Source organism: Mus caroli, unplaced genomic scaffold (assembly GCF_978045245.1).
Source record: "Mus caroli unplaced genomic scaffold, Mus_caroli_1 scaffold_10, whole genome shotgun sequence".
Classification (NCBI taxonomy): Eukaryota; Metazoa; Chordata; class Mammalia; order Rodentia; family Muridae; genus Mus; species Mus caroli.
Window position 1 is genome coordinate 104,862,724 of NW_028227265.1, and position 27,179 is coordinate 104,889,902.

General features: G+C 45.4%; 1 protein-coding gene across 6 annotated transcripts in view; it reads left to right on the forward strand.

The window, feature by feature from the left end:
• The first annotated feature begins 398 nt into the window (after positions 1–398).
• Positions 399–27,179, forward strand: part of Tacc1 (transforming acidic coiled-coil containing protein 1) — a 103,305-nt gene continuing 76,524 nt past the window's right edge. The window contains exon 1 of one of the 6 annotated variants that reach the window (XM_029480314.2): positions 399–491. Coding sequence is in view for 4 of the 6 variants with exons in the window: in XM_029480311.2 (XP_029336171.1) it covers positions 17,033–17,106 (74 nt within the window). In the remaining 2 variants the exon portion in view is untranslated. Of the gene's footprint in view, positions 492–16,998; positions 17,107–27,179 lie in introns of those variants that run through there. The other 5 variants (XM_029480313.2, XM_029480311.2, XM_085844061.1 and 2 more) reach the window with 5 other exon arrangements.

Here is a 27,179-nt window from a genome sequence, read left to right on the forward strand (position 1 = left end):
AAAAAAAAAAAATCTATCCAAAAAAAAAAAAAATGTTCCCAGTAAAAGTTCAGGGGTCAGGGAGGAAGCTCTGGATTTATTTATTTATTTTTAGAACTAAATTTTGCAACATGAGAAAGTCTCTCACAAGGAGAGTGTTCTGGAGCCAAGTTTACCCAGAGAAAAATGTTTTTAGGACACGACAGAGAGGGACAGAGGGAAAAGGGGGGAGGGGGAGAGGGAAAGGGGAGAAGAAGGGGGGGGGGGGTAAGGGGAGCGAGAGGGAAAGCGATTTAAATGCCAGACCGTTGTTGCAAGTGGCTTCCAGGAAGACCCGAGATTACTCCTTGAGTTCCATGTCCCAGAGGACATTTCCTGTTTCGGCCTCTGGAAGTTCTAGCCAAAAGTTACAAAACATCCTTTTCCCAGTGCCCAAGCGCTGGTGGAGGAGGGAGAGCCAGCGGGCCAGCCAGTCCTCGCAGCAGGTGGCACGCAGCGGGCGGCCGCGACAGGTAGGAAGGAGCCTTGTGCACTGGGGGCGTTTCACTGCGTTCCGCAGCGTCCCACTGGCGTGGGTGGCTGGACGACAATCTCGGGAAAGGTGACTGCGCTTTCAAAACGCTGTTTGAGTAGAAAGTGTTACTGGCCAAACTCTAGGAAATAAATTGTGTGAGCTGATTGTGTGAGCTGAAGTTGTCTCCTCGGATCCCTGCTTCCTCCTAGTGTCTCACTTGGCAAAAAGCATCCCTAAATACTGCCAGCTGTGAGCAGATTTGGAGAAGTGACTGGCTAGAAAGGGCCCTGAGAAACTAGAGCCTGCCTGTTTCCCCCCAGACCCGATTCTTGCGTGTTGCTGGCCCGGAGGACGATCCTTTGCCTCCCATCCGTGGTCCGGGGTCGGTCAGTGTGCCCCGAGGTGGTCCTTCAGGTATAGGGATGTAGAACCAGGGCTGTGTTCGTGGACAGGCACTGTCTAGAGCGTCTGTTGGTTTAATCTGTTGCCTACGTGTGCCTTGCCTTATTAGTGACATTCATTTGACAGGCTGTGGCTATACGCCTAGACTGAACTGGCCCAGTGAACTCGGGGTGCCTTCTCCCACAGCGGAGGGGGTAGGAAGAAAATGTAAGCAACCTTCCTGATGATTTTGCCTGTTTAGCCACACATCACCTCGCCTTGTTCTCTGACAGGCGAACTAAATGAGGAAGGGGACTTAACTAAGGGAACCTACCGACTGGTTATCAGGAAGTACCAAATGACTCTCTCCATATGCCAGGAGATTGCCTAAAAGTGGCCGGCGCCATCACCATCATTTCCGGTTTACAGGTGACCCGATCAGGCTGGCGGCACAGTAGATGGTAGAGGAGCCACCTGGGTGGGTCTCATGTCCCTACTGCCGAGTTCAGAAACTTGGAAGCTCGGGGTTTGATCCTGGGTTCTGTTGTGTTTTATAAAAAGATAAGGAAGGAAGGAATATGATTGGTGGAGGTGCCATATGGTGTGAGGGAAGGGGGTGCCTCTGTGGGTCCATGCTGAGGCACCCCTTCCCCCTGAGGGACCAGACACACGACTGTAGAGTATAGAATATAGTATATTTAGGGCATGGGGAGGGGGAGGGGGAGGGGGAGGGGGAGGGGAGGGGGAGGGGGAGGGGGAGGGGGAGGGGGAGGGGGAGGGGGAGGGGGAGGGGGAGGGGGAGGGGGAGGGGGAGGGGGAGGGGGAGAGGGAGAGGGAGAGGGAGAGAGCTCGAGCGCTTTTATAGTGAGTCAGGCACACCTGGCTGTTGCCAGGTAGCTGTGGGGCGGAGCCTAGACAAAATGCCAACGTGTTCAACCAGTTGTGGAGGAGTTCAACATGGAGGCCCAGGCATCTGGTGCCCGAAACCTCCTCTTTTAAGTTCCAGCTCAGAAACTGCGTCGTTCTCTTGCTTGAAGGAAAGGTTCTCTGGTGAGAGGGAGTTCTGACCCTTTCCAGAGCTGTTGACCGGAGCACGTGCTACTTTGCCTGGGCTGCAGATGACTGCTCCGGACGAGCTGGTTTGCAGAGTTGCAACCACACAGGGCAGTTCATAGCGTCCTCACCAAAGCCCTGGGAGGCACAGGCTGCCTCTGCTGGTGAGGAATCTAAAGAAAGGGGGAGACCCTGTGTGGCTGGCTCATGAGCACCCAACCTGTTTGTCTGAGCCTCCAGACCTTGGATGGTCTTGAAGGCCTGTCCCCTGTCTGACAGAGGTGGGAGGAACTGTGGTATGGTGGCTCTTTGTGTTTTTGTAACGGAGGACTCTTGAGAAAAGGCTGGACTGATGGGTCACAGAGCCAAGACAGAGTGTTCTATGGAAGGAAATGAGCTCTGGAACAGGTGGAGTTAGGACAGTTTTTGAACTTGTGATCCTGTGCTAAGATTGCAGGGGCCAGCACTGAGCCTTGCTGCATTCCCGGTAAATATTTATTTACAAAATGGTACAGTTCGTTCTCTCTCTCTCTCTCTCTCTCTCTCTCTCTCTCTCTCGAGAGAGAGAGAGAGAGAGAGAGAGAGAGAGAGAGAGAGAGAGGGTCACATGACTGCTCTGCAAACACTTAACCACCGACCGAGCTCCATGCTCATCCCTAGGTACTACGATTTAATGATAGCAAACTGAGTCTTGCATTCAGGCTTGGGGTTCACATTTTAGTTCTGCCACATGGCAGCCAGGTTCTCTTCAACACAATGCATAACCAAAAAAATGTGGGTTTTTATTTTGTTTTGTTTATTGGTGTGTGTGTGTGTGTTCTTTCGCTTTTCCCCAGCAAGTAAATGCTTTTAGCAAAACCACTCATATTTCTAGGATTTCAAGCTGAGATACAAAATTTCAAGAGCTATATGTAGCTTATTTTTAGAGAAACAGGGTAGCTCATTGTACTGACTATTTTTGTGTCAACTTGACACAGCTGAGTTATCACAGAGAAAGGAGCTTCAGTTGAGGAAATGCCTCCATGAGATCCAACTGTAAGGCATTTTCTCAATTAGTGATCAAGGGGGAAAGGCCCCTGTGGGTGGGACCATCTCTGGGCTGGTAGTCTTGGGTTCTATAAGAGAGCAGGCTGAGCAAGCCAGGGGAAGCAAGCCAGTAAAGAACATCCCTCCATGGCCTCTGCACCAGCTCCTGCTTTCTGACCTGCTTGAGTTCCAGTCCTGACTTCCTTTGGTGATGAACAGCAGTATGGAAGTGTAAGCCGAATAAACCCTTTTCTCCCCAACTTGCTTCTTGGTCATGATGTTTGTGCAGGAATAGAAACCCTGACTAAGACACTCATGAGTTACAAAAGTTTGGCAACATAGCCAGCTCTTCTCTGACTAGACCATAACTTAAAAAACTCATTTATTCTAATCCACATTGTGCCATGTGGCTGGTTACCTGTGCTCAGGAACCAAATGTCCCTCTTGTCACATCCTCCAGACGAATCTCCTACCTGGCTCTCTCCCAGAATCCTTTCTGCCTCCCCGATGTCCCACCTCCTATTTCCTGCATAAGCTGTATGGGCTATCAGATTTTTACTGACAGGTGCCACATCCATACAGTCACAAGACATTCTCTGTACAAAGCTGCCTTGGTGGTGGTATTTTAACACAGCACAGAAAAGTAACCAGTGCACTGCACGATAAAATGGAGAAAGCTCCAGCTAAGCCCAGCTCTACACCTTACACCATCAGAGCCCCAAATCCCAAATTAATCCTCTTAATATCAGAACCCTTCCTTTCCTTCTCCCTCCCTCCCTCCCTCTTCCCTTCCCCCCTCTCTCTCCCTTCCTCCCCTACCCTCCCACACCAGAGTGTGTTTATAGCAACCATCAAATTGTTTCCCTAGAAATTAGCTATACAGGGGGAGGGGGTTTTGTTTTGTTTTAATCATTTTATTTTGTTTAAAAATTTTGTTTATGGGCAATTTGCCTACATGTATATCTGTGCATCACAATCCAGATCCCCTTGGGGTTATAGATTCTTATGAGCCACTGTGTGGGTGCTGGGAATCAAACCTGGGTCCTCTGGAGGTATAGCCAGGACTCTTAACCATGGAGCCATCTCTCCACCTGGGATGAGTTTCTAAGGATTGGGAATAAAAGTCTCTTTGGCTTCCCACTCCCCTCCAAATAATACAAGATATCATAGCACACATTTGGGACTCCATTAGTCACTGGAGGAAGGCCATAGTCTAATGACAGAGTGAGGGAGAGAGAAAATTGATTGTTTATTCCAGTCTACCTGACGTTCACGGAGATGGGAAGTGAGGGGAACACCTCCATGTTTCTTCATCTTCAGCCCTGGAAATTACCAAGGAAGAGTCTTTCTTCCATAGCCTTGTCCCTTAGTCTTGGAGACCTCAAAGAAACGTAAGCGGACAGGAAGAGTTGAAAACCGGAGCAGATGAGAGTGTGGCGAGGCAGGACTGGAGGATCCGATATGTTTGTCTTCAGCACGGGGCCTTTGGAATTTTCCATAGTTTGACTTTCTGGCTAATCATTACCGGCTCCATAATTGCTGGCAGCTGACCCTGGGCTTGCCAGCCACCTGCCCAGCAGCCCGAGAACCGCGCCAGCTGCAGCCAGCTGCTGACGTCCTCAGTCTAAAGAAGACTGAAGATGGAGCGAGCATGCTGGTTGCCTGCCCACCCAGCTGCTGGAGGACTGATTGGCTGTCTTACTCTGTTTCCTGAGCTCCCAAAATGAGCTTCCAGAGCCTGCAGAACTCACGTGAGCACCCACTGCTCATCCTCTGGAATGGCCTCAAGAGCCACCACTGCCCGTGCTAGCACAGACGCTAGATGTGTAAGCAAGAAAAGCCTGGGGACTGGCGAGATGGCTCTATGGGTAAGAGCACATTGACTGCTCTTCCAAAGGTTCTGAGTTCAAATCCCAGCAACCACATGGTGGCTCACAACCATCCAAAATGAGATCTGACGCCCTCTTCTGAAGACAGCTACAGTGTACTTATGTATAATAATAAATAAATCTTTGGGCCAGAGCAAGCAGGGTCAGAGGGAGTGGGGCTGACCAGAGCGAGCAGGGTTGACGGGAGCGAGCAGAGGTCCTAAATATAATTCCCAACAACCACATGAAGGCTCACAACCATCTGTAAAGCTACAGTGTATACTCATATACATAAAATTAAATAAGTAAATCTTAAAAAAAAAAAAAAAAGGAAAAAAGGCCTGGGTGTATTTAGCAAGCAAGCAGCTGTCAGCTCTCAAGGCTCATACCAGTCCAATCTGGAAAAAGCCTTAAATGGCTTCAAGAATCTCATGCACTAGAGCTGAAACAGGTCTGAGAGACTAAGTTCCCACTGATGAGGCTGGGTTCTTGACCACCTCCTGGGTTTTGCTGTCTGTTCTGTGACTTTTCAGTGGGGTGATGAAGTCAGAACTGTTGAATAAAAAAATCAAGTCATAGCGACAACTGCTTCCATTCTCCCTCCCTCAGGACAACGCTAATGGGATTGACAGTGAGGTCTGCAGCTGCTACAGGTCCCTCAGCCTGAGAGGTAACAGCCCAAGTGCTTGGGTGGATGAGTTACAGGCAGATACTGTCCCTGAAAATAGGGTATGGGCACAAGAAAGGGGGCTACTTAGGGAACTACCCCTATAAGTCACAAAAGGGCGCACTGTGCTTGACACAGGTGGCTACAGGGCTGACACACACTGAAAACAGAACCCAAAAGACACCTTAGAAATTGCTTTCTGTCTTTCTCCTGACACAGAAAAGCTGAGTGAGGGCAGTAGGCAAGAAAGCAGGGTCCCAGGTCTCCAGGGCTTGCCCTCTCTTGGGAACTGCCACTCCAATGTGACATTTATATCACCTTAAAATAGGGAATAAGAACTTTAGGAGGGAGCAGAATTTGGCCTTGCAAATTTTAGCCCCACAGAAGATGGCTGGTGGGACGTTAAGAAGGGCATTTTGGTAGAATTGTCCTTAAACAAAGGAGTTTGTCTAGAAACTCTACCGAAAAGGTTGATGCAGGCAAGCATGTAACCACACACACACACACACACACACACACACACAACACACACACACATGTACTCATACACATAACACACACACAACACACACATGTACTCATACACATAACACACACACACACATAACACACACACATACACACACACAACAACAACAACAACAACACATGACTTCCAGGACAGAGAAAGCACAACCACTTGGCTGTGTTTAATCTTTGGAGTAAGCCGAGACCAAATCCAAGGGCGCCTTCCTAATGGCAGGCCCTTGATTCAGCACATGGAAATGGGAAGTCCCCTCTCATCTGTGCACCATGACACCCCACCCCAGGACTGTTCCCCAATGTACAGTCCTTGCCCCTCAACTGCCCAACTGCTGTAATTACAGGAGTCCTCGAGCAGACCTGCAGAGAAGTTTTACTTTCTGATGAAAGTGATAGATGTGTAGATAACCGTCCGAGCCTAGCTTCTGTTGACCATGGTGCCTTCTACTGGAGTGCGGTCAACCTGCCAGGGGCAACACCTGAAAAAAAGTGTCACTTAACTAAGTGCCTCAGAAGCTACTGACCATCAGTGGCTCCCCTGTTAGGGCATGCCTTCGAGTTTTGTTCTCTGTCTGTTTCCACTCTGGGACAATTCTTTACTTTCAGATAAAATATTATTTTACCACATGAAATCCTTTCTCACCCAAAAGCATTCCCTACCCCTCCTTTTTTGAAAGCTTCTTTAAAAATTATATTTTGAGCCGGGCGTGGTGGTGCATGCCTTTAATCCCAGCACTTGGGAGGCAGAGGCAGGCGGATATCTGAGTTTGAGGCCAGCCTGGTCTACAGAATGAGTTTCAGGACAGCCAGGGCTACACAGAGAAACCCTGTCTTGAGAAAACATATATATATATATATATATATATATATATATATATATATATATATATGAACTGAAGAGATGGCTCTTCAGTTAACAGCACTGACTGCTCTTCCAGAGGTCCTGAGTTCAAATCCCAGAAAGCACATGGTGGCTCCCAACCATCTGTAATGGGATCTGATGCCCTTTCTGCCATGTATATGTACATACAGATAGAGCACTCATCTGTATAAAATAAATAAAATCTTTTTAAAAACCTAACATCTTAAAAAACACATATTTTATATTTATGAATTTATATCTCCCCTTGTTTATAAAACACTGGAAACACCATTTTTCCTCAATAAAATAACTATATTTTGTTTATTGTTTTAATGATTTTATTTTAAATCTCTCTCTCTCTCTCTCTCTCTCTCTCTCTCTCTCTCTCTCTCTCTCTGTGTGTGTATGTGTGTGTGTGTGTGTGTGTGTGTGCCAGAGGAAGCCATTGGATCTCCCCAGGCTACAAATAAAGGTTGTGATCCACAAAACATGGGTGCTGGGAACCAAACTCAAACCCAGAGCAATGCATGTTCCTAATCACTGAGCCATCTCCCCAGCTTTGCAAGAGGGAAAACATGTGCATTGAATCTTAAATATATAACAGGCACGAATACAAGCCAAGCATGTTAAGTCTTAGAGTACAGAATAAGTTATTATCCCCAATATGTTATAAAAGGAAATGAGGATATAAGTTATGATATAATGAAACAATTAGGATTATCTGCAGACTTTAAAATGTCTCTGTATATCTTAAGCAGTTAGATGGTTTTTTATTATTTATTATTATATATAAGAACACTGTAGCTGTCTTCAGACACTCCTGAAGAAGGAGTCAGATCTTGTTACAGATGGTTGTGAACCAACATGTGGTTGCTAATATTTGAACTCAGGACCTCTGGAAGAGCAGTCAGTGCTCTTAACCACTGAGCCATCTCTCCAGCCCTGTTAGATGGGTTTTAAATGACCATTATTTGGTTTTAAATTTTGTGCAGTTTGACAAGGATAAGAGCCTTGTAAAACTTCTCTTTTTTTTAGCAGAATGAAGTCATCTTTAAAATCTTTACCCATGAGCTGGAGAGATGGCTTAGCACTAAAGAACACTGGCTGCTCTTCTAGAAGACCTGGTTCAACGCCTAGAACCCCCACAGTGGCCCACAATCAGATCTAACTCCTGTTCCATGGAGCCTGATGCCCTCTGCTGGCCTCTGGGGGACCAGGCTGCATGTGATACAGTCAGCCAAACACTCAGGCACATAAAATAAAATAACTAAATCTAAACAAAATGTGTGTTTACGTGTGCATACATGTACATACAGTCACACACATACATGAACACACCTCTTAAAAAGATGGGTAAAGAAAGTGTGCACTGATTTTGGTATTTAGGTTGTTTTTAGGACATAACACAGAAAGAACATTATATGAAAACAATTGCCATACCTACATATAACAGCAGAAATGACATATAAATAATTACACAAAAATAATTATAAACTGTAACCAAAAAAAAAAAAAAAAGAACACACACAGGGTTACATGAAATCAAAGTGTTCCCTTAGTAGAAACAGGTAGGACATTTATTTCTCCAAGTAGAGAGCTTACCTAGGCTTGGGGGCCCCCATGAAGGCCAAATGTAGAGCCAGTGTTAGAAAGAAGGGATAACTTCTCATTGGTTTTTTAATTTTATTATGAAGTTCCCAGGCAAGTGTGTTTTCTGGCAAACTGCCTAAGAGCTTGATTTGGGGTTGCGGGGTAGGGACTGCATCATGCAGAAATATGGCTGAAGGCATTTTCTCAGGTTGCAGAGAATGGTTTGGAGTCTGCAGGTTAATTGTTTGTTTGTTTGTTTGTTTGTTTGTTTGTTCAGAGACGAGGAAGGGGACTCAAAAATTGAAATAGGCTACAAACCAACTGTGGAGAAAAATGGGAAACTCACCATTTTTGGAGATTTGAAAACCTGAATATCTGTAGATCTCTTAGACCAATCGAATGAAGGCACAAACGGCAGTCTTGGCCCCGCCCACTGTGAGGAGCAGCTGCCTCCGGGAGCGCTAGGTGAGGAGGTTGCTAGGCAGGGCGAGGCGGTCTTGCTAGTGATGGAGGGCAAGAGCTGGTGCTGCCTGGCAGAGTGTGGCGGTGGGCTAAGGAAGCCCCTCCCATGAGATGGTCCGCTGGCTTACCCCTCCAGCTCTCAGCTAAAGAAAGTCCCGGGAATGGATAGAGGGGTTAAAGAGGCAAAGATGGGAAAGCCTGGAGCAGGGCGATCTGGTCCCATGACCCCTTTCTCCTGAGTTTTGGCACCAAAATATAAGGTTATTGCAGAAGGAGTGAAGGGGGTCGGTCATTTGAGAGGAAGGCTGAGGCAGATTTTCCTTCAGGGAAGAGGTCCATTGCCACAGACACATGGACAGGAATCTCCGTGTCTGAGGGAAGAGGCTTCAGTCTCCAGAAAAAGTTACTAGTTGTCATTTCTTTGTTTTTGTCCTTGTTTTTGATTTTTTAAAAAGCAAACTTTATTATAAACCACAATTTGTAAATAAATAAGAACATCACCCACCAAAACTAAGCAGACCCAAGGTCTATACAACTCAATGAACTTTTAGTCAGCTATTTAAAACAAAAAAGATTTATTTATTTTATGTATATGAGTATACCATTGCTCTCTTCAGACACACCAGAAGAGGGCATCAGATCCCGTTATGGATGGTTGTGAGCCACCATGTGGTTACTGGGATGTGAACTCAGGACCTCTGAAAGAGCAGTGGGTACTCTTAACCACTGAGCCATCTCTCCAGCCCCCTCAATGAACTTTTATATGCAGTTAGAATTGGCATTTGAAATGGAACCACATTAAATTTTACACTTTTGGTATAAAATATGTTATGCACTTATCCACCACCTAATCCCCACCCCCACCCCCCAAAAAAATCCGTGAGAGAATTAGAACTAGAAAAACAATTAGTTTTGTGTCCTCTTTTTGAGTAGGGGTTCAGACAGGATTTCTCTGTATAGCCTTACTATCCTGAAACTCACTCTATAGACCGGGCTGGCCTCAAACTCAGAGATCCACCTGCCTCTGCATCCTGAATGCTGGGACTAAAGGTGTGAGCCACCATGGCTGGCTTTATATCCTCTTTCATAACCTACATTTGTTTCTTTAAAGGTATAAACTCTTAAAGGTTTCTGAAGAAGGGCGAGGTCCTGAACCGTAAAGGAGTGCTTTAGTTAACGAGCTGAAGGAGTCGCTTTAGTTAACCTGGCTATCTGTGCTATTCGACTGCAGTCAGACTGTCTCCAGTCAGGTTGTCTCCAATTCCCGGCTGGTGGTGAGAGGCTGGTTTTGTTCTTGCCCTGCTCCTTGGCCTCTTTGCTTAAGGCCAGATCACTTAGAGTGCCTGGATTCTCTCACAACCCCAGACAACTCTAAACAGGGAGCCGTCCCATCGGATTCGAACTTAGTGATCCACTGAACGTTTTGAGCTTGCTGACGGAGTACGGTGACTGGTTACTTACAGGGGTGGGTGTTCTCAAACCAGTTGCCACTCCAAAGTCTCATCCCATTTTGTAGACAATAGACTCAGAGAAGATGCATCTTGGAGTCCCCCTTATCAGTTATCTTCCTCTTTCTATACATCTCCCAAGATCCCCTGCAGCTGGGGAGGAGCCAGAGGCAGTAATGGCCAGTGTTAATCCCAAAGATTCAAGGAGAACGACCACTGGCCCAAACCATCGGGGCCAAATTAATTAAAGCAAGGTTTTTTTTTATTCATGTACACTGGCTGTTTTCCCTAGGTTCAGGAGGTCAGCATTGAACATAGGCAAGATAAGGGTTTTTGAGAGTTTTTTGTTTTGTTTTGTTTTTTTGTTTTGATTTTTCGAGACATGGTTTCTCTGCATAGCCCTGGCTGTCCTGGAACTCACTTTGTAGACCAGGCTGGCCTCAAACACAGAAATCTGCCTGCCTCTGCCTCCCTAGTGCTGGGATTAAAGGTGTGTGCCACCATGCCCAGCTTTTGTTTCTTTTTGTTTGTTTGTTTGTTTTGGAATAGCTCAGGAGTAGGGGGGTTGCAAATGGGGGTTGTGGGGGTGGTGGAAGGCAAATAGGCATGGTTACAGAAGTAGCATAACAAGGTGGTTGGTTATGGTAACATTTTGAAACAAAGGTAGGGTTGCAAGACGGTCATAACAATGTTTTGAAAAGACATGGTTTCTGTCTACTGGACTAGGCAGCACAGAACCGTTTGTAGTTAAGGTTATAGGTGGAGCATAGCCCGATCCTTAAGAAACAGAGATTTAATCATAAAGAGGAATGAACTGAATGTGTCTTTACTATAAGATGGCTTTCAAGCCCAAGATGGAGGCAGGCTGGTTTTTTTCAACTAGAGTCCAGGTGATGGTCTATGATCTTCCCTTTTCCTACTAGGGAGTGCCAGTGGTTCCCACGCAATTACCACAGACCGTGCTACCCCCAAAAGTGTTCTGTGCAGTTAGCCAACGTGCCTGGCCAAGATGCTCTCAACTCCAAAATGGGCATGGGATGATTATGCTATGTCGAGAGGGAAAAAGGCCACTCTAGGGCAAAGCATCCTTCAGGGAACGTTGTTTAGGATTGGGGATAGTTGTGAGATAGGGATGACTGAGCAAGATGGAAATGAAATAAAGACGGGGATCTCCAGAGGCAGCAGTGTTCCTTAATCAGAGCAGCCGAAGGCTGCGGTCTCTCCCCGGAAGTGAGACTGTGCACCTGCGCCGTGGGGGTCTTGGGGCTTTATAGGATGGCAAAAAGGAATGGAAGGTCCCCTCTGCAGGTGCGCCCCCTGCAGTTTGGAAGCGTGTAGACACCAGCAGGTGTGGTATGTGGGTCTCATTAGAAGCATCCACAGGCTTCATCCCTCATGTCAGCTCTCCTGTCCCGAGCATCTCAGACCACCTGAAGCTTTTCGAGCATCAATGTTTCAATAGTATGACTTTCCTCGTCACTGTGACCAAAGTACTCGATATAAACAACTTAAGGCTCAGAGTTTCAGGAGGTTAGCTCCCCGCAGTGGGGGGCATAATGGCAAGGAGGACTTCCAAGAAAACAGGAAGTGGGTGAGGGTGAGCCTCTGAGAACCCACCCCTAGAACCTGCCCCCAGAGAACTTCCTCCAGCTAAGCCCACTCCCTAGTCTCACTGGGGAGAAAGCTTTCAATACACGGGGTTATGGGGAACGCTGACACTATTGATGGCTCAGGAGACTTCCAGACAGTTTCCACTGCAGCTGAAGTGTTAAGCTAGTGTCCATTAAACCTTTGTGTATAGAGCAGGATGGAGTGGTTGCTGGCAGGGATGGTAAGAAATAGTTATTCCAGGTCCTGGGCCTTTTGTCTGTATAATAATGGAATTCTTCTCCCAAATGAATGACCGGAGTCTTTAATGACTTGCCCAAATGTTATAGAAATTCAAGACAACAACAAGTAAATGATATGTTTATTTTTCTTTGCACATAAGGAAATAGTGGGCAAGCTAGGGACCTCAGGGTTTCACAGGTTCAGGTTACTTCCCCTCAGCATCTGCTTCTACCTTGAGAGTAAGCATGGATGCTTCTACTCTGCTATTCCATTCTAACCAGCAGGGGAAACCGAAGGAAGGAAAACGGGACCCACCCACCATTCTCATCACCCATTCTCATTGTGCTACACCCAAGGAGTTGGACTTGACACTTCTGTTTTCATCCTGTGGACTAAGATGAGTGATGCTAGCAAGATATCAATTGTATCTAACTAGCAGCTACTATTTAGAATCCAAAATGAGGACTGGAAGGATGGCTAATCGGTTAAGAGCACTGGCTGCTCTTCTAGAGATCCTGAGCTCAATTCTAGCAACCACATGGAGGCTCGTAACCATCTGTAATGAGATTTGATGCCCTCTTCTGGTGTGTCTGAAGATAGTGACAGTGTACTTATATACATAAGATAAACTTTTAAAAAATGATAAAAAAAATTCTCTAATAGAATCAAATACATAGAATGAGTCTTACCAGTGATGTACAAGACCTGTGGATTGGAGCTGGATTGAGGCTCGGTGGTTAAAAATGCTTGTTGCTCTTCCAGAGGACCAGAATGTGGCTTCCGGCACCCACATCAGGTAGCTCAGGACCACCCATAACTCCAGTTATAGGGGATCCAGCACCCTCTTCTGGCCTCCATGGGTACTCACATGTACATTTGTATACACGCAGACAAAAACACAAGCACACACGCAACACGTAAATACAATATAAAATAAAAAATTAAAAAAAAAAAAAAAAAAAAACCTCACAGGCTGAAAATTCCCAAGCACGACAGTTTGACAAGGCGTTAAAGAAAGCAGACAAAATAGCTAGTCATATGCTCTGTTCTTACATTGGAAGCCTCAGTATCTGCCATTGTCAGTTCTTCTTGGACTAATCGACAGTTTAATACAAGCGTATTTCCAATCTCATATGGGAAGATCGAGCAACTTATAGCCACAAAGTATTTTGAAAGAGGATGATGGCATTGGAGCATTCACGCTGCTCTAAAAATATGAAGCAATTTTATCCTTTATAAATGGACATGTAAGGGGCAGAACACATGGCTCAGCAGTTAAGAGCACTGGGCTGCCCTTCTAGAGGACCTGAGTTTGATTCCCAGCACCCACACAGCAGCTCACAGCCACCTGTAACTTCAGTTACAGCCTGATGCCCTCTCTGGCCTCCTCTCAAATCAGGCTTGCATATGATGCTCAGACATACACACAAGCAAAATATTCATGCACATAGAATAATAAAAATTTAAAGTTTTTTTTAAATCAACATGGAAATGATATCGGTGAAATGTTGAGTCTTTGAGATCAGCATGCACTTCTCAGGGTGACGTCTTCTGAAACCTGATACTCATCTGATCAAGCTGTTTTAGAGAGACAGAGTTGCACTCACACGCAAACTATGTCTGCATTGGGCATGCTGATGTCTCTTAGTGTTTAACTGAAGCATAAAAAAAGAGACAGGAATTTGAACAAAGGCGCATTAAACAGAGATAGCAGACAATCCCACAGCGTGTTCTGATCTGGAAGACCACGGCTGTGCCAGCAAGAGATAAAGAGTCTTGGTTCTGCATCCGTGGGAACACAAAGTGTATCCTGGGGGCTGCAGAGCATCCTGGAATCTCAATCTGTCTTGGCCATGCTTCCTGAAGAGCTCTCATCAGCTCCTTCCCGAGGACAGGATGTGCCACCTTCCTATCATCACTCCCGTGACTCTGGAGATCCAGCTAAGCATAAGCCTTTCCTGTGAACTGCCAGGGCAGCCAGACAAACAAGGCAACCTTGTGGATAAACACCCCACACCATGACACAGGTCTCAGTCATTCACTTATTTTTATAGAGTCTTTGCTCCCTGGTTGTCTCTGTCTCTGCAACAGAGCAGATTTCCTATTCTCTTTCTCCCTTTTTCTCTCTCTCTCCTTCTGTATCTATTCAGTCAGTCTCCTCTTTCCCTCCTCCACCTCTTTCTTCTTCTTCTTCTTCTTCTTCTTCTTCTTCTTCTTCTTCTTCTTCTTCTTCTTCTTCTTCTTCTTCTTCTTCTTCTTCTTCTTCTTCTTCTCCTCCTCCTCCTTCTCCTTCTCCTCCTTCTTCTTCTCCTCCTCCTCCTCCTCCTTCTTCTTTCTCCTCCTCTTTCTTCTTCTTCTTCTTCTTCTTCTTCTTCTTCTTCTTCTTCTTCTTCTTCTTCTTCTTCTTCTTCTTCTCCTCCTTCTCCTTCTCCTCCTTCTTCTTCTTCTCCTCCTCCTCCTCCTTCTTCTTTCTCCTCCTCTTTCTTCTTCTTCTTCTTCTTCTTCTTCTTCTTCTTCTTCTTCTTCTTCTTCTTCTTCTTCTTCTTCTTCTTCTTCTTCTCCTCCTCCTTCTCCTTCTCCTCCTTCTTCTTCTTCTCCTCCTCCTCCTCCTTCTTCTTTCTCCTCCTCTTTCTTCTTCTTCTTCTTCTTCTTCTTCTTCTTCTTCTTCTTCTTCTTCTCCTCCTCCTCCTCTTCCTCCTTCTTTCTCCTCCTCTTTCTTCTTCTTCTTCTTCTTCTTCTTCTTCTTCTTCTTCTTCTTCTTCTTCTTCTTCTTCTTCTTCTTCTTCTTCTTCCTCCTCCTCCTCCTCCTCCCCCCTCCCTCTTCCTCCTTCTCCTCTCCCCCCTCCTCCTCCTCTTCCTCCTTCTCACCCCCCTCCTTCTTTTCTTCTTTAGTTCCAGGAATCAAAGATAGTTTCAAGCATCCTAGTCAACAGTGCTAATACTGAGCTCCGCCTTCAGCCGCACCTTTTCCTTTCAAACCACTTTAGTGACACTGCTCTGTGCCTTTCTGCACTAACAGAAATAAAGGGTCCCACACTCCATCTTCTCAGCCCAGGGAAGGAAACTTTCTGGTTCCAGCCTGCTGCCTGCCCCATCCCTCCTATTTCCCTTGGCAGGCCCTACAGAGAATGAAGACCTTCCCAGGAGGAGGAGCCGAGCCCCAGGGCACTGAAGTTCCACACAACCAGTGAAGAACCTGGACTTTTACAAGATGCGCTCCTGCCTGCAGCTGGATTCTCCAGCTGTTTAAACCTTTGTTACAAAAATCCCAGTTCCAGCTTCATGATGCTATTTAATTAATTTTTAATTTCCCACCTCAGATGTATCAGCATTGAGAAACCTCAGGGCTTCTCCGGTTGAGCAGGGAGGGTAAATGATAGGTCGTTAATACTTTGAAACACAAGAGAAATCTGTTGTAAAGGTAAGACTTTCTTATTCTTCCTAGAAAAATGAAAGAGTAGCCACACACCTCTTTATTTTCCTATAGCTTCCAGTCAAGATGAGAGTTAATGTTTGGCCCTGTTCTGTGGGTCCAGCAATTAATGGGTTTGTTCAACTAGTGTGTATTTATTGCTAGTAAAGTAGGAGACAAACACTAGGTTAGGAGGCAGGAGAACGAGAATCTTCTAGTCATTATAAAAGTTACATTCTAACAGTGGCCTGGGCTTCTGAAAAATCAGAACTCAGTTGAAGGCCAGCCTTTTGTAACCTTTGCAAGACTTCTTTGCAAAACAACCCACCAAACCAAACCAGACGAAACCAACCAACGAACCAACCAAACAAAAAGAGCAAATAGCTGGATCCTCTGGCACGTACTTATTAATATTCGCACTTGGGAGGTGGAGCAAAAAGATTAGGGATTCGAGACCATTCCGGGCCAGCAGACAAGAAACAAGTTCGCTGCTGTCTTCAGGGACCTGGCATTCTAGAGAGGGAGATACCAAAGGGTGTGTTGGAAGAATACAGAATTATGTGATAGAAGGAGATTGACTAGGGATGGAAAGATGGACGGATGTGAGCAGAAAAAGGCTTCCCAGTGTGCCAGGTAAAAAGCCATCACAGCCTGCTGGAGAGGAGAGAAGTGCGGAGGTGTGCCTGAGGGTGAGACTCATTCTGAAGGAAGGAGAATCTGACCTCAGGCAGTTTCTTCCCCTCTCCTTCCTCTTTTTCTCTTCCTCTTTCTCTTCCTCCTCATCCTCTTCCTTCTCCTTACTTTTTATTTTGGTTTCTTTTTTTTTTTCTTTTTTCTTTCTTTCTTTTTTTTTTTTTTTCGAGACAGGGTCTTGCTGTCCTGAAACTTACTGCGGAGATCAGGCAAGCCTCGAACTCACAGAGATCCACCTGCCTCTGTGCTGGGATTTAAAGGGCTGCCTTGTTTTGTTTTGTTTTGTTTCTTCCCCTCTTATGATTTGGAAAAGAGTTCCTTCTAAGGTCGTCAGAGGCAAAGTGCCCATTTAGCGGTGAACACACTCCCTTATTTAAGTGGGCTCCTGGAGTCGAATTCAGATCGTCAGGCTTAATATCAACTTAGTGTCAACTTTCTTTAACGGTTGAACCATATGTCACTAGCTCTGGACCTCCTAATGTTTACAAAGGATTAGAAACCAAATAGAAAGCAAGGCTCAGAAAGGGTGCAATAACTTGTCCCAAGTAACCCAGCTAGTTGGGATGAACACGGTGACAGAAGTAGCCAGGCTTTGGTTGGTTGCATTGGTTGCAGCCAGGGCGAGCTAGCGGGCGGGCGGACCGGCGGGAGGTGGCTGCGGCCCCGCCCTGCTTCTGGCCCTTCCTCCCGCCGCCTCCTGCGAGGTCACCCGTGGGCTGGCTGTGATGGGCGGCTCGCACTCCCAGGATCGTGGCCCGGGGCTCGCGTGGGAGACGCCCCCGACAGCCGTGGATGTCGCGTGAGTCTGCGCAGGGCGTGGGGTTTGGGGACCCAGGACAGGACGGGCGCCGGACAGGGTGGGGGTGCTCGCTGAGACCGGTCCGGGCCTGCGGGGTCCAGGGACGGGGATGTGGCGCTTGTGGCTCCCAAGAATTCCCTCTTGTTTGCGGCGAGTTTCATGATGACCTCAGAGAAGGGCAGCATTGTCGCTGCAGTAAGTGCTTTGTTCCGGGACAGCGACAGCTGGGGACAGCAAGTACCGTTAAGGAACTCGAAGCGGGGCGTAGTAAAAGTTGGCTGTGCGTGGGGAGAGGGGGACATGTTGATAAAGAACTGTCGGAACAGTTCAAACACACTCTCTCTCTCTCTCTCTCTCTCTCTCTCTCTGAGTGTGTGTGTGTGTGTCTGGGGTGGTGGTGGTGTATATGTTTGTTCTCGCGAGTGTGCACACGCGCACGCGAGTGGATGCGGAAGATGGCTCTTTATTTCCAGCAAACTTCAACCCAAGTTTGAAGGAGATAGACGCTGTGGTAGGGCAACGCTTTTCTCTCTTTCTTTAAAAAAACAAAACAAAACAAAACAAAACAAAACATCTTTTCAATGGAAAACAGCTTTCTGGTATCCAAATACTAAATACATCATTTTTACCTCCAACTATTTAAAAACCTTTATTATTTTTTATGCTTATTTATTTGTGTCAGGGCGCACATGTGGAGGCCAGCTTGCTTTCCAGCAAGTGGGCTCCTGGAGTCGAATTCAGATCATCTGGCTTAATATCAACTTAGTATCAACTTTCTTTAACGGTTGAACCATATGTCACTAGCTCTGGACCTCCTAATGTTTACAAAGGATTAGAAACCAAAACGTATTTTGGACAACTCGTTAGTAGAAAGAATCATTGAGATTCACTGAGTATGTAAGATTTGTAAAAAAAAAAAAAAAAAAAAAAAAAAAAAAAAAAAAAAAAAAAAAACCTTAATAATTGCTTTGTGCTATTTAATCTCCAAGAACACTGAATTCATTTCTTGTATTGCTATTCTATCAGTAAGTAAACTGAAACACAGAGAAATCAAGTAATTGGTCTAACGTCAACTAGCTAGAAAGTAGTAGATCCCAGGGTGTCTAACTTCAAAGCTCTTGTTGTAGCTACCTCCCCCCTGAAAAAGGTGGGGAAAAATATCAGAGTTTTAGTTCACTTGACAGAACCCCACCTCACCACCACCCCCCTTTTTTTTTCATTTTCCCTGAATTGGCATTGCTTAATACAAAAATATAAAAAAATTGCTAAAGTCCTGGAACTCACTCTGTAGACCATGTTGGCCTCGAACTCAGAAATCTACCTGACTCTGCCTCCCAAGGACTGGAGTTAAAGGCATGCGCCACCACTGCCTGGCAAACCAAACTCTTAAGAAACAAACATAAGGGCTGGTGAAAATGGCTCAGTGGTTAAGAGCACTAACTGCTCTTCTGAAGGTTCTGAGTTCAAATCCTAGCAACCTCATGGTGGCTCACAACCATCCGTAATGAGATCTGGCGCCCTCTTCTGGTGTGTCTAAAGACAGCTACAGTGTACTTAGATATGATAATAAATAAATCTTTGAGCCAGAGCAAGTGAGTGGGCTGGAGCAAGCAGAGGTCCTGAGTTCAGTTCCCAGCAACCACATGATGGTACAGCTACAGTGTACTCATATACATAAAATAAATAAATCTTTAGAAAGAAAGAAAGAAAAGCCTAATGGTTTGGTGATGGTGGTGGTACACACCTTTAATCTATCACTCAGGATACTGAGGCATGCGGATCTCTGAGTTCGAGGCCAGCCTGGTCTACAAGGTGAGTTCCAGGACAGCCAGGGCTACACAGAGAAACCCTGACTCAAAACAAACAAACAAACAAACAAACAAGCAAACACAAACCAAAAAGAAAGAAAAATAGAGGCTGGAGAGATGGCTCAGTGGTTAAGAGCACTCTGGATTTTTGCCAAGGATCTGAGTTCAATTCCCAGCACCAACAGGGTGGTTCAGAAACTTCCATAGCATTCCAGGGGATCTGACGTCATCTTCTGACTTCTTTGGGCACCACACAAATGTGGTGTACGTACATACATGCTGGCAAAACACTCATATTCATAAAATAAAAATAAACTACTCTGAGCGAGACAGAGACGCAGATGTGCAGACACACACAGAGACACACACAGACAGATGGGTGTGTCTGTGAGGGATGGGAATAGCTGTGCCTCTAAGTCCAGGGTCTGTTTCCTGACAGCTGGGGGACTTTTATCTATTTCTAAGTGTCTCAGGGTCTCAGCTTCCTCCTTTGTTAACCGAATGGTAGGAACAGCTTCACAGGCTGCTCCGAGGTTGATAGACGGTTGTAAGAATCACAACCATTTTTTTTTATCTGTGAACCGTTTTATCTGGAACATACAGTCTATTCTCTCAGCCAAGGATGGAAGCTGAATGTTCTTTGCCAATGGTGGCCAGGTTTACTGCATAGTTTGAAAGTGAATAGTGAACCTGCTCATTGGCAGCATTTGAAGAAATGAAGGTGCACGTGAGTTCAGCTGCTGGGGTGTTACGTCATCAGTTGTTAAATTATCTAGTGTCTTGCTGTTCCCCTGGAGTTTCCTCCTGTCCCTTCTATGTATGGCCAAACTTGCCTAAAATTGACTAATGCAAATGACGGTCAACCTTGGTGTTTGCTTAGGAATACAGCCTCTCTTCACTTCAATTAAGAAGGACACGGGGATATAAGTTAGTGGTAGAGGCTTGCCTAAGCTCTGGGTTTCATACTCAGGACTGGGATTTTTGGTCGCATTAGAGTACCCAGGCTCTCCTCAGTGAGGCAGCCTCAGCAGACTCGTGCGAGCACCACTAAAAGACCCGTTTTGAAGCCAGGCATGGTGGTGCATGACTTTAGTCCCAGCTCTTGGAAGGTCGAGACAAACAGATCTCTGTGAGTTTGAGGCCAGCCTGGTCTACAGAACAAGTTCCAGGTCAGCCAGGGCTACACGGAGAAACCCTGTTTCAAGAGGTAAAAAAAAAAAAAAAAGAAAAAAAATGGACTCTTGAGAAAGATGAGATTTCATAAGCAAAAAGAATTCTTTTTAACCCAAGTGCGGCTGAGTGGACACACATGTGACAAGTGTCCCCAGGGTCTCCAAGAGAGCAAGGACTCATTGTTCACATGGTCCCCACAGACTTCCTGTCGGATATGTGGCTGCCCTGGATAACATTGACATCAAGGATGTCCCCATTAGCATGAAAGTCATGTGACTAATGCACTCAAAGGCGGTTTTTCTTTTGAGGGAGAAACTGTCTTTGGGAATGTTCACAGTTCGTCCTTCAGATAAAGCTTTTTCCAGAACTCAGCTGAGAAATACAAAGAAGCAGAGACGTGCATGGAAACAAATGTCTGGCTTGAGGTCAAATTCGTCAGTATTGAAAGTTTAGCCGCCGACCTTCTCTGAGCCCAGGGCTTGGGTAAAAAGCTCGAGACAGACTGGAGAGATGGTTTAGTGGTTAAGAGAACTGACTGTTCTTCCCTGGGCCTTGGGTTTGATTCCCAGGACCCACACTGTTGCTCACACCGCTAACTCCAAGCTGAGAATCTGATATTCTCCTTTGACTTTCCAAACCCATCAGGCACACACAGAGTGCACAAATGTTCAAGCAGGCAAAAATAAATAAATAAATACATAAATAAATAAATATAAAAAATAAAATAAAGAATTTTAAATTTGCAGGACATTGGTGGTGCATACCTTTAATCCTGGCCCTCAGAAGGCAGAGGCAGGCAGATCTCTGAGCCCAGGACAGCCAGGGCCATGCAGAGAAGCCCTGTCTTGAAAAACAAAACAAAACAAACAAAAAAGCTGGAGGAGATTCATTCATTCATTCATTCCTAGGGGCTTTGAGGACTGAGGACAGCTGTGGGGTCAGGCAGACCTGGGTTAGAATTCTTGTGACACTGCATTGAGGACGCTTACTTTAGGACTCTGGGGAAATAGCTGCCTTGGCTTTGCCAGTGCTGGGGTTACAGGTGTGCACGGCCAATCCTGGTTTTATGCAGAGCTGGGAATTGAACCTAAAAGCCTCAGGTTTGCCACTCAGGTTCTCTCTCAACTGAGCTGCATCACCAACTCAATTCTGTTTTTAAGGATTTATTGATTTATTTTATGTATATGTGTGCAGTGTAGCTGTACAGATGGTTGTGAGCCTTCATGTGGTTGTTGAGAATTGAATTCAGGACCTCTGTTCACTTTGCTCACTCCGGTTGGCCCTGCTCACTCCAGCCCAAAGATTTATTTATTATTATACATAACTACACTGTAGCTGTCTTCAGACACACCAGAAGAGGGTTTCAGATCTCATTACAGGTGGTTGTGAGCCACCATGTAGTTGCTGGGACTTGAACTAGGGACCTTTGGAAGAGCAGTCAGTGTTCTTACCCACTGAGCCATCTTGACATCTCCCACCTCTGAATTTTTATTTCATGTAATTTTCTGGAAAAAAACTATCAAGAAGGTAGGCACCCTGTGGGTGGGTGTGGGATAGTTTGCTGCGATGTTTAAAACACCTCCCTCCCCCTTCACCCCCACTTCTTTGGCTGATTGCTTTCGGCAATGTGTCCATGGTGGCTTTTCTAAGAACGATGAGAGGTTTGTGGGGGGCAGTTTTGGGAAATTGACATAAATCAGAGCCTGTGATTTATAAATAATCACCTCATTCTTATTAGCTTGTCTGTCTGAAATATAAGATGTGCACCTGTGACATTTCTGAACCAGTCTTTCCATTTGAGATTTAGTGAACAATGGGCTAGGTCAGTGACCAAGTGTGTGTGTGTGTGTGTGTGTGACCAAGTGTGTGTATATGTGATTAAGTATGTGTGCGTATGTGATCAAGTGTGTGTGTGATCATGTGACCAAGTATATGTGTGTGTATGTGTGTGTGTATGTGACCAAGAGTGTATGTGTGTATGTGACCAAGTGTGTGTGTGACCAAGTCAGTGTGTGTTATGTGGGGCTATCACTTCTGTGTGTCAGGGGCTAGAAATAGTCACAGTCACACACTCAGTCAAGATAGCTACTGAGTAGGGTGCAGGCACAACTTCCTTCCACAAACTCTTCCCGTTTGGGGTTAACCTAGAGTCCATCAGCTCCCCACCTTCCCCTCACCCCACACCCTCTCCCAGTTGGCACACATTTCAGGATTAAACACAAGAATGAAGGAAAACAATAATAAAAATGGCACAGCTGCTGGATTGTCTGGAGTCTGAGCTGGTGAGATGCCAGAGTCGGCTATACTATACAGAAAGTCATTAACCCGAGGCCAGAGTGAACCGGCACCATCCACGTGGGTCTGCCGTCTGACGAAGCTCGTTCTAGCTATGGGGGTGAGGGCGGGCATGCTTTTTTTTTATTTTTCTGTTTCCCACGTTGTGGTCAGAATTGATGCTAAAGCTCACAATTCTAATCATTTGTGTGTACATGTGTGGGTAGGTGCTAGTATGTGCACACATACAGTTTTACATTTGTAAGTATGTGATTTAGTAACACGAATAATGTGTGCAGCCATAACTGCTGCTAAGCCCCTTTCACAACTGCAGACAGACTCTGCACTCATTCAGTGTTGGCTCCCATTACTTGTCACCTTCTCCTGGGAACCTTTGGCCTGCTTTTTGGTCTGTATCTGCCTATCCTAGGTGCCCTCATACAAATTGAATCATCCAATATTCTTTCTTCCTGTGTCTGTGTGATGCTTTGTATATGCTCGGCCCAGGGGTGGCACTATTACAAGGTATGGCCTTATTGGAGTAGGCGTGTCACTGTGGGTGCTTTAAGACCCTCATCCTAGCTGCCTGGAAGCCAGTATTCTGCTAGCAGTCTTCAGATGAAGATGTAGAATTCTCAGCTCCTCCTGCACCATGCCTGCCTGGATGCTGCCATGCTCCCACCTTGATGATAATGGACTGAACCTCTGAACCTGTAAGCCAGCCCCAATTAAATGTTGTCCTCAGAAGAGTTGCCTTGGTCATGGTGTCTGTTCACAGCAGTAAAACCCTAACTTAGACAGTCCGGCTTATTTCACTTAGCATGATGTTTACAGATCTGTTCATGTTGTAGTATGCATCAGAATGAATAAACTGTTGCTCAGACTGTGTGTGTGTGTGTGTGTGTGTGTGTGTGAGAGAGAGAGAGAGAGAGAGAGAGAGAGAGATTCTTTTTCTTCATTCATTTGTGGGTGGTCATGTGAATTGATTCCTTGTTTTAATTAGTGTGAACAATTCTGCTTTAAACATTCAGGCACAAGTGAGACCCTGCTCTAGGTTTTTGGGCTGTGTGCACAGGAATGCTAGAACGACTGAGTGATTCTGATTTTTTTTTTTGAGGTTTCCCAAAGTGGCCACAACATTTTATGTTGTCACTAACAAAGCATGAATGTTCCAGTTTCTCCTTGCCCTTCTCTGTGCTTATAATTTTCTTTTTCATTATATATATATATATATATATATATATATATATAGTCAGTACTTGTCTGCATGTGCGTGCAGTGCCTGCAGAGGTTGCCAGATGCCTTGGAACTGGAGTTGTGGATGCTTGTGAGCCAAGTTCTGGGAACTGAACCCTGGTCCTCTACAAGAGAAGCAAGTATTCTTGGCTACTGAAATCACCTCTCCATTCCACCCTCCCTTTTTTATTTTATTTTATGTTTTATTTTCTATTATTTTATTTTTTAAAAAAATATTTATTTATGTATATGAGTACACCATTGCTCTCTTCAGACACACCAGTAGAGGACATCCCATCTCATTACAGATGATTGTGAGCCACCATGTGGTTGCTGGGAATGAAAGTCAGGACCTCTGGAAGAGCGGTCGGTGCTCTTAACCGCTGAGCCATCTCTCCAGCCCCTCCCCCTCCCCTTTTAAAGATTATTTTTATTTCATGTATATGAGTGTTTGCCTACATGTATGTAGGTACCCTGTGTGCATGCCTGGGGTCTGAAGAGCCCAGTAGAGGTGTGAGACCCCCCTGAAGGGGGAGTTACAGGTGGTTGGTCGTGAGTGCTGGAAACTGAACCCCATGCTCTGGAAGGACAGCAGATGCTCTTAACTACCGAGCTCTTTGCAATAGCCGTTCTCATAGTTGTGAAGCAGTGCTGAATTTGATGTCTCTTTGCATCTCCAATGATAACGACTAATCAATTGTATTTGTTACCTTAATAACCCCACAGCAGGAACTTACTGAAGGACGGTTTTTTTGACTCACAGTTTGATGTTACTGTCCACCCTGACAGGGAGGACGTAGTAATAGAAGTACGAAGTCGCTAGTCTCACTGCATCTGCGGTCGGGAAGCAAGAGCAATGTCTGCTTTTGCTTGGCTCAGTTTCTCCTTTTCGTTAAACCCAGCCCCCACCCCAACCCCCATCCCCACCCCCACCCGTGGGAAGGTATCACTTAGGGTTGGTCATTCCACTCAACCTAATCTAAATAAAGTCTCGCAGACAAGCCTGGACATTTGTTTCCAGGTGCTTCTAAATTCCACCAAATTAATAATCAAGATTACCTGTCATAGGGGCTGGAGAGCTGGCGCAGGAGTTAAGGGCACTCGTTGCTCCTGCAGAAGACCCCAGTCAGTTCCCAGTACCCACACAACACCAGTACCCACATGACACCAGTACCCACACGACACCAGTACCCACACGACACCAGTACCCACACAACACCAGTACCCACACGACACCAGTACCCACATGACACCAGTACCCACATGACACCAGTACCCACACGACAGCTCACAACTGCCCAAAATTCCAACTCCAGGGGATCTGACATGTTCTTCTTGTTTGTCATACACACAACCATAACACTCATTAAGATAAAAATAATTTAAATAAATTTTAAAAATACTACCCATTACAGTACTGATATAAGGTACTTTAAGTGATGTTAAGTACACAGCACCCCATGTGCTTAGTTAATGTGTATTTTATGCAAGTCTATAGACTTTTTCTGCTGTCTTCATTTGTTAAGCTTTGAGGGAAATTACCTGGCTGTCCTGAGACTGAGAACAACCTGTCTGTAGACCAGGTTGGCCTTGAATCTGGAAATCTGCCTGCCTCTGCCTCTCAAATGCTGGTACGGAGGAGAGTTATTTCTTAAGCGATCTTTTCCTTACCCTACAGAAAAGTTGATATAGAGACCTCCCTTGTATTCCATGTGGTGTTTCTTCTTTTAGCAGCGTGTTGTTTTACTACAACATATCTGTTACACTAATGAGTCAACATTGATACCATATTATTAACCAAAACCCATATTTTATTCAGATTTCTCTAGTTTTTACTATCTGGAATATATCCCAATATAAATTCAGTAGTCATGATCTATCTATCTATCTATCTATCTATCTATCTATCTATCTATCTATCTATGTTAGACATGGTGTCACTATGTCTAGTGAGCCATGATGGCCTAGAACTCACGATTTTGACCAAGCTAGCCTCACATGCATAGAGATCCACCTGTCTAGGGAGTTCTGGGATCAAAGTTGTGTGCCACTCCTTGCAGGTATGATTTTTTTTTTTAACATAAATCAACCTGTGGTGTTATTCTTTATTGTTCCGTCTCTAGCTTTATGTTCTTTATTATAGGACAACATAGCTTGTTTTTGCTTCCCAGTTTGGCTTTTTCTTATTTATAACAAACCATGTATTCTATCTGAGATTCTAGAATCGCCAATGTGAAATCAGGCCCTAGCAATTTCCCCACTAAAATAGCCAATCAGGTCGAGGACGGTGATTGTAGTCCCAACACTTGAGAAATGGAGGCAGGAGCTGAGCATAGTCACACACACCTTCAGTTTCATTACTGTGGAGACAGAGGCAGGACAATCTCTGGGAGTTCCAGGACAGTTAGAGTTACATAGTGAGGCTCTACCTTGAAATCCACACCTCCTTGAAAGAAAGAAAGAAAGAAAGAAAGAAAGAAAGAAAGAAAGAAAGAAAGAAAGAAAGAAAGAAAGAAAGGAGGGAGGGAGGAAGGAGAGAGAGAGAGAGAGAGAGAGAGAGAGAGAGAGAGAGAGAGAGAGAGAGAGAGAGAGAGAGAGAGAGAGAGAGAGAGAGAGAGAGAGAAACATAATCCCAGCACTCGGGAGGCAGAGGCAGGTGGATTTCTGAGTTCAAGGCCAGCCTGGTCTACAAAGTGAGTTCCAGGACAGCCAGGGCTATACAGAGAAACCCTGTCTCGGAAAACCAAAAACAAAAAAACAAAAACAAACAAACAGAGAGAGAGAGAGAGGGAAGGAGGGAGGGAGGGAGATAGAGAAGAGAGAGAGAGAGAGACAGAGAGAGAGAGAGAGAGAGGCAAGACAGACAGGGAAGACAGACAGACAGGAAAGAAGAAAGGAAGGAAGGGAGGGAGGAAAGAAGAAATGGAGGCAGGAGGATGAAAAGTTCAGGTCATTGTGGTGGTTTGAGTAAAACCACTTTCCTACTTCCTGCTGCCTGCCTATCCAGATGTAGAACTCTCAGCTCCTTCTCCAGCACCAGTCTGCCTATATGCTGCCATGTTTCCCAACTTGACAATAATGGACTAAACCTGTGAAACTGTAAGCCAGTACCAATTAAAAGCTTTCCTGTATGAGAGTTGCCATGGTCATGGTGTCTCTTCACAGCAATAGAAACCCTAACTACATATCAAGATTTTGGCTAGCCTGGGCTTCATGAAATTACTTCTAGGTATATAATAGAAAACAAGTCAGTTGCTCTAGTATAGTATTTAAGGGTTGAGTGGCCCTTTCTCCTCTCTCTCTCTCTCTCTCCACCCCCCACCCCCACCTTCTCTTGACATGACATGCTATACAGCCCAGGTTAGGTTTGAACTCTGACTCTTCTTGCATCGGTTTCCCATATGCTAGCAATTGCAGGTGTGTGCCATCATATCCATCCTATAATACCACTTAAAGTTCATTAATATAGTCTGTCTTTTCCTTCTGGGTTTTCCCTCTCGGTGGCTGGTTTGTTTGTTTGTTTGTTTTCTTTTCTCATAAACTGAGGGTGAGAAATTTATAACTGAAGGCTCAGCAAAAGTT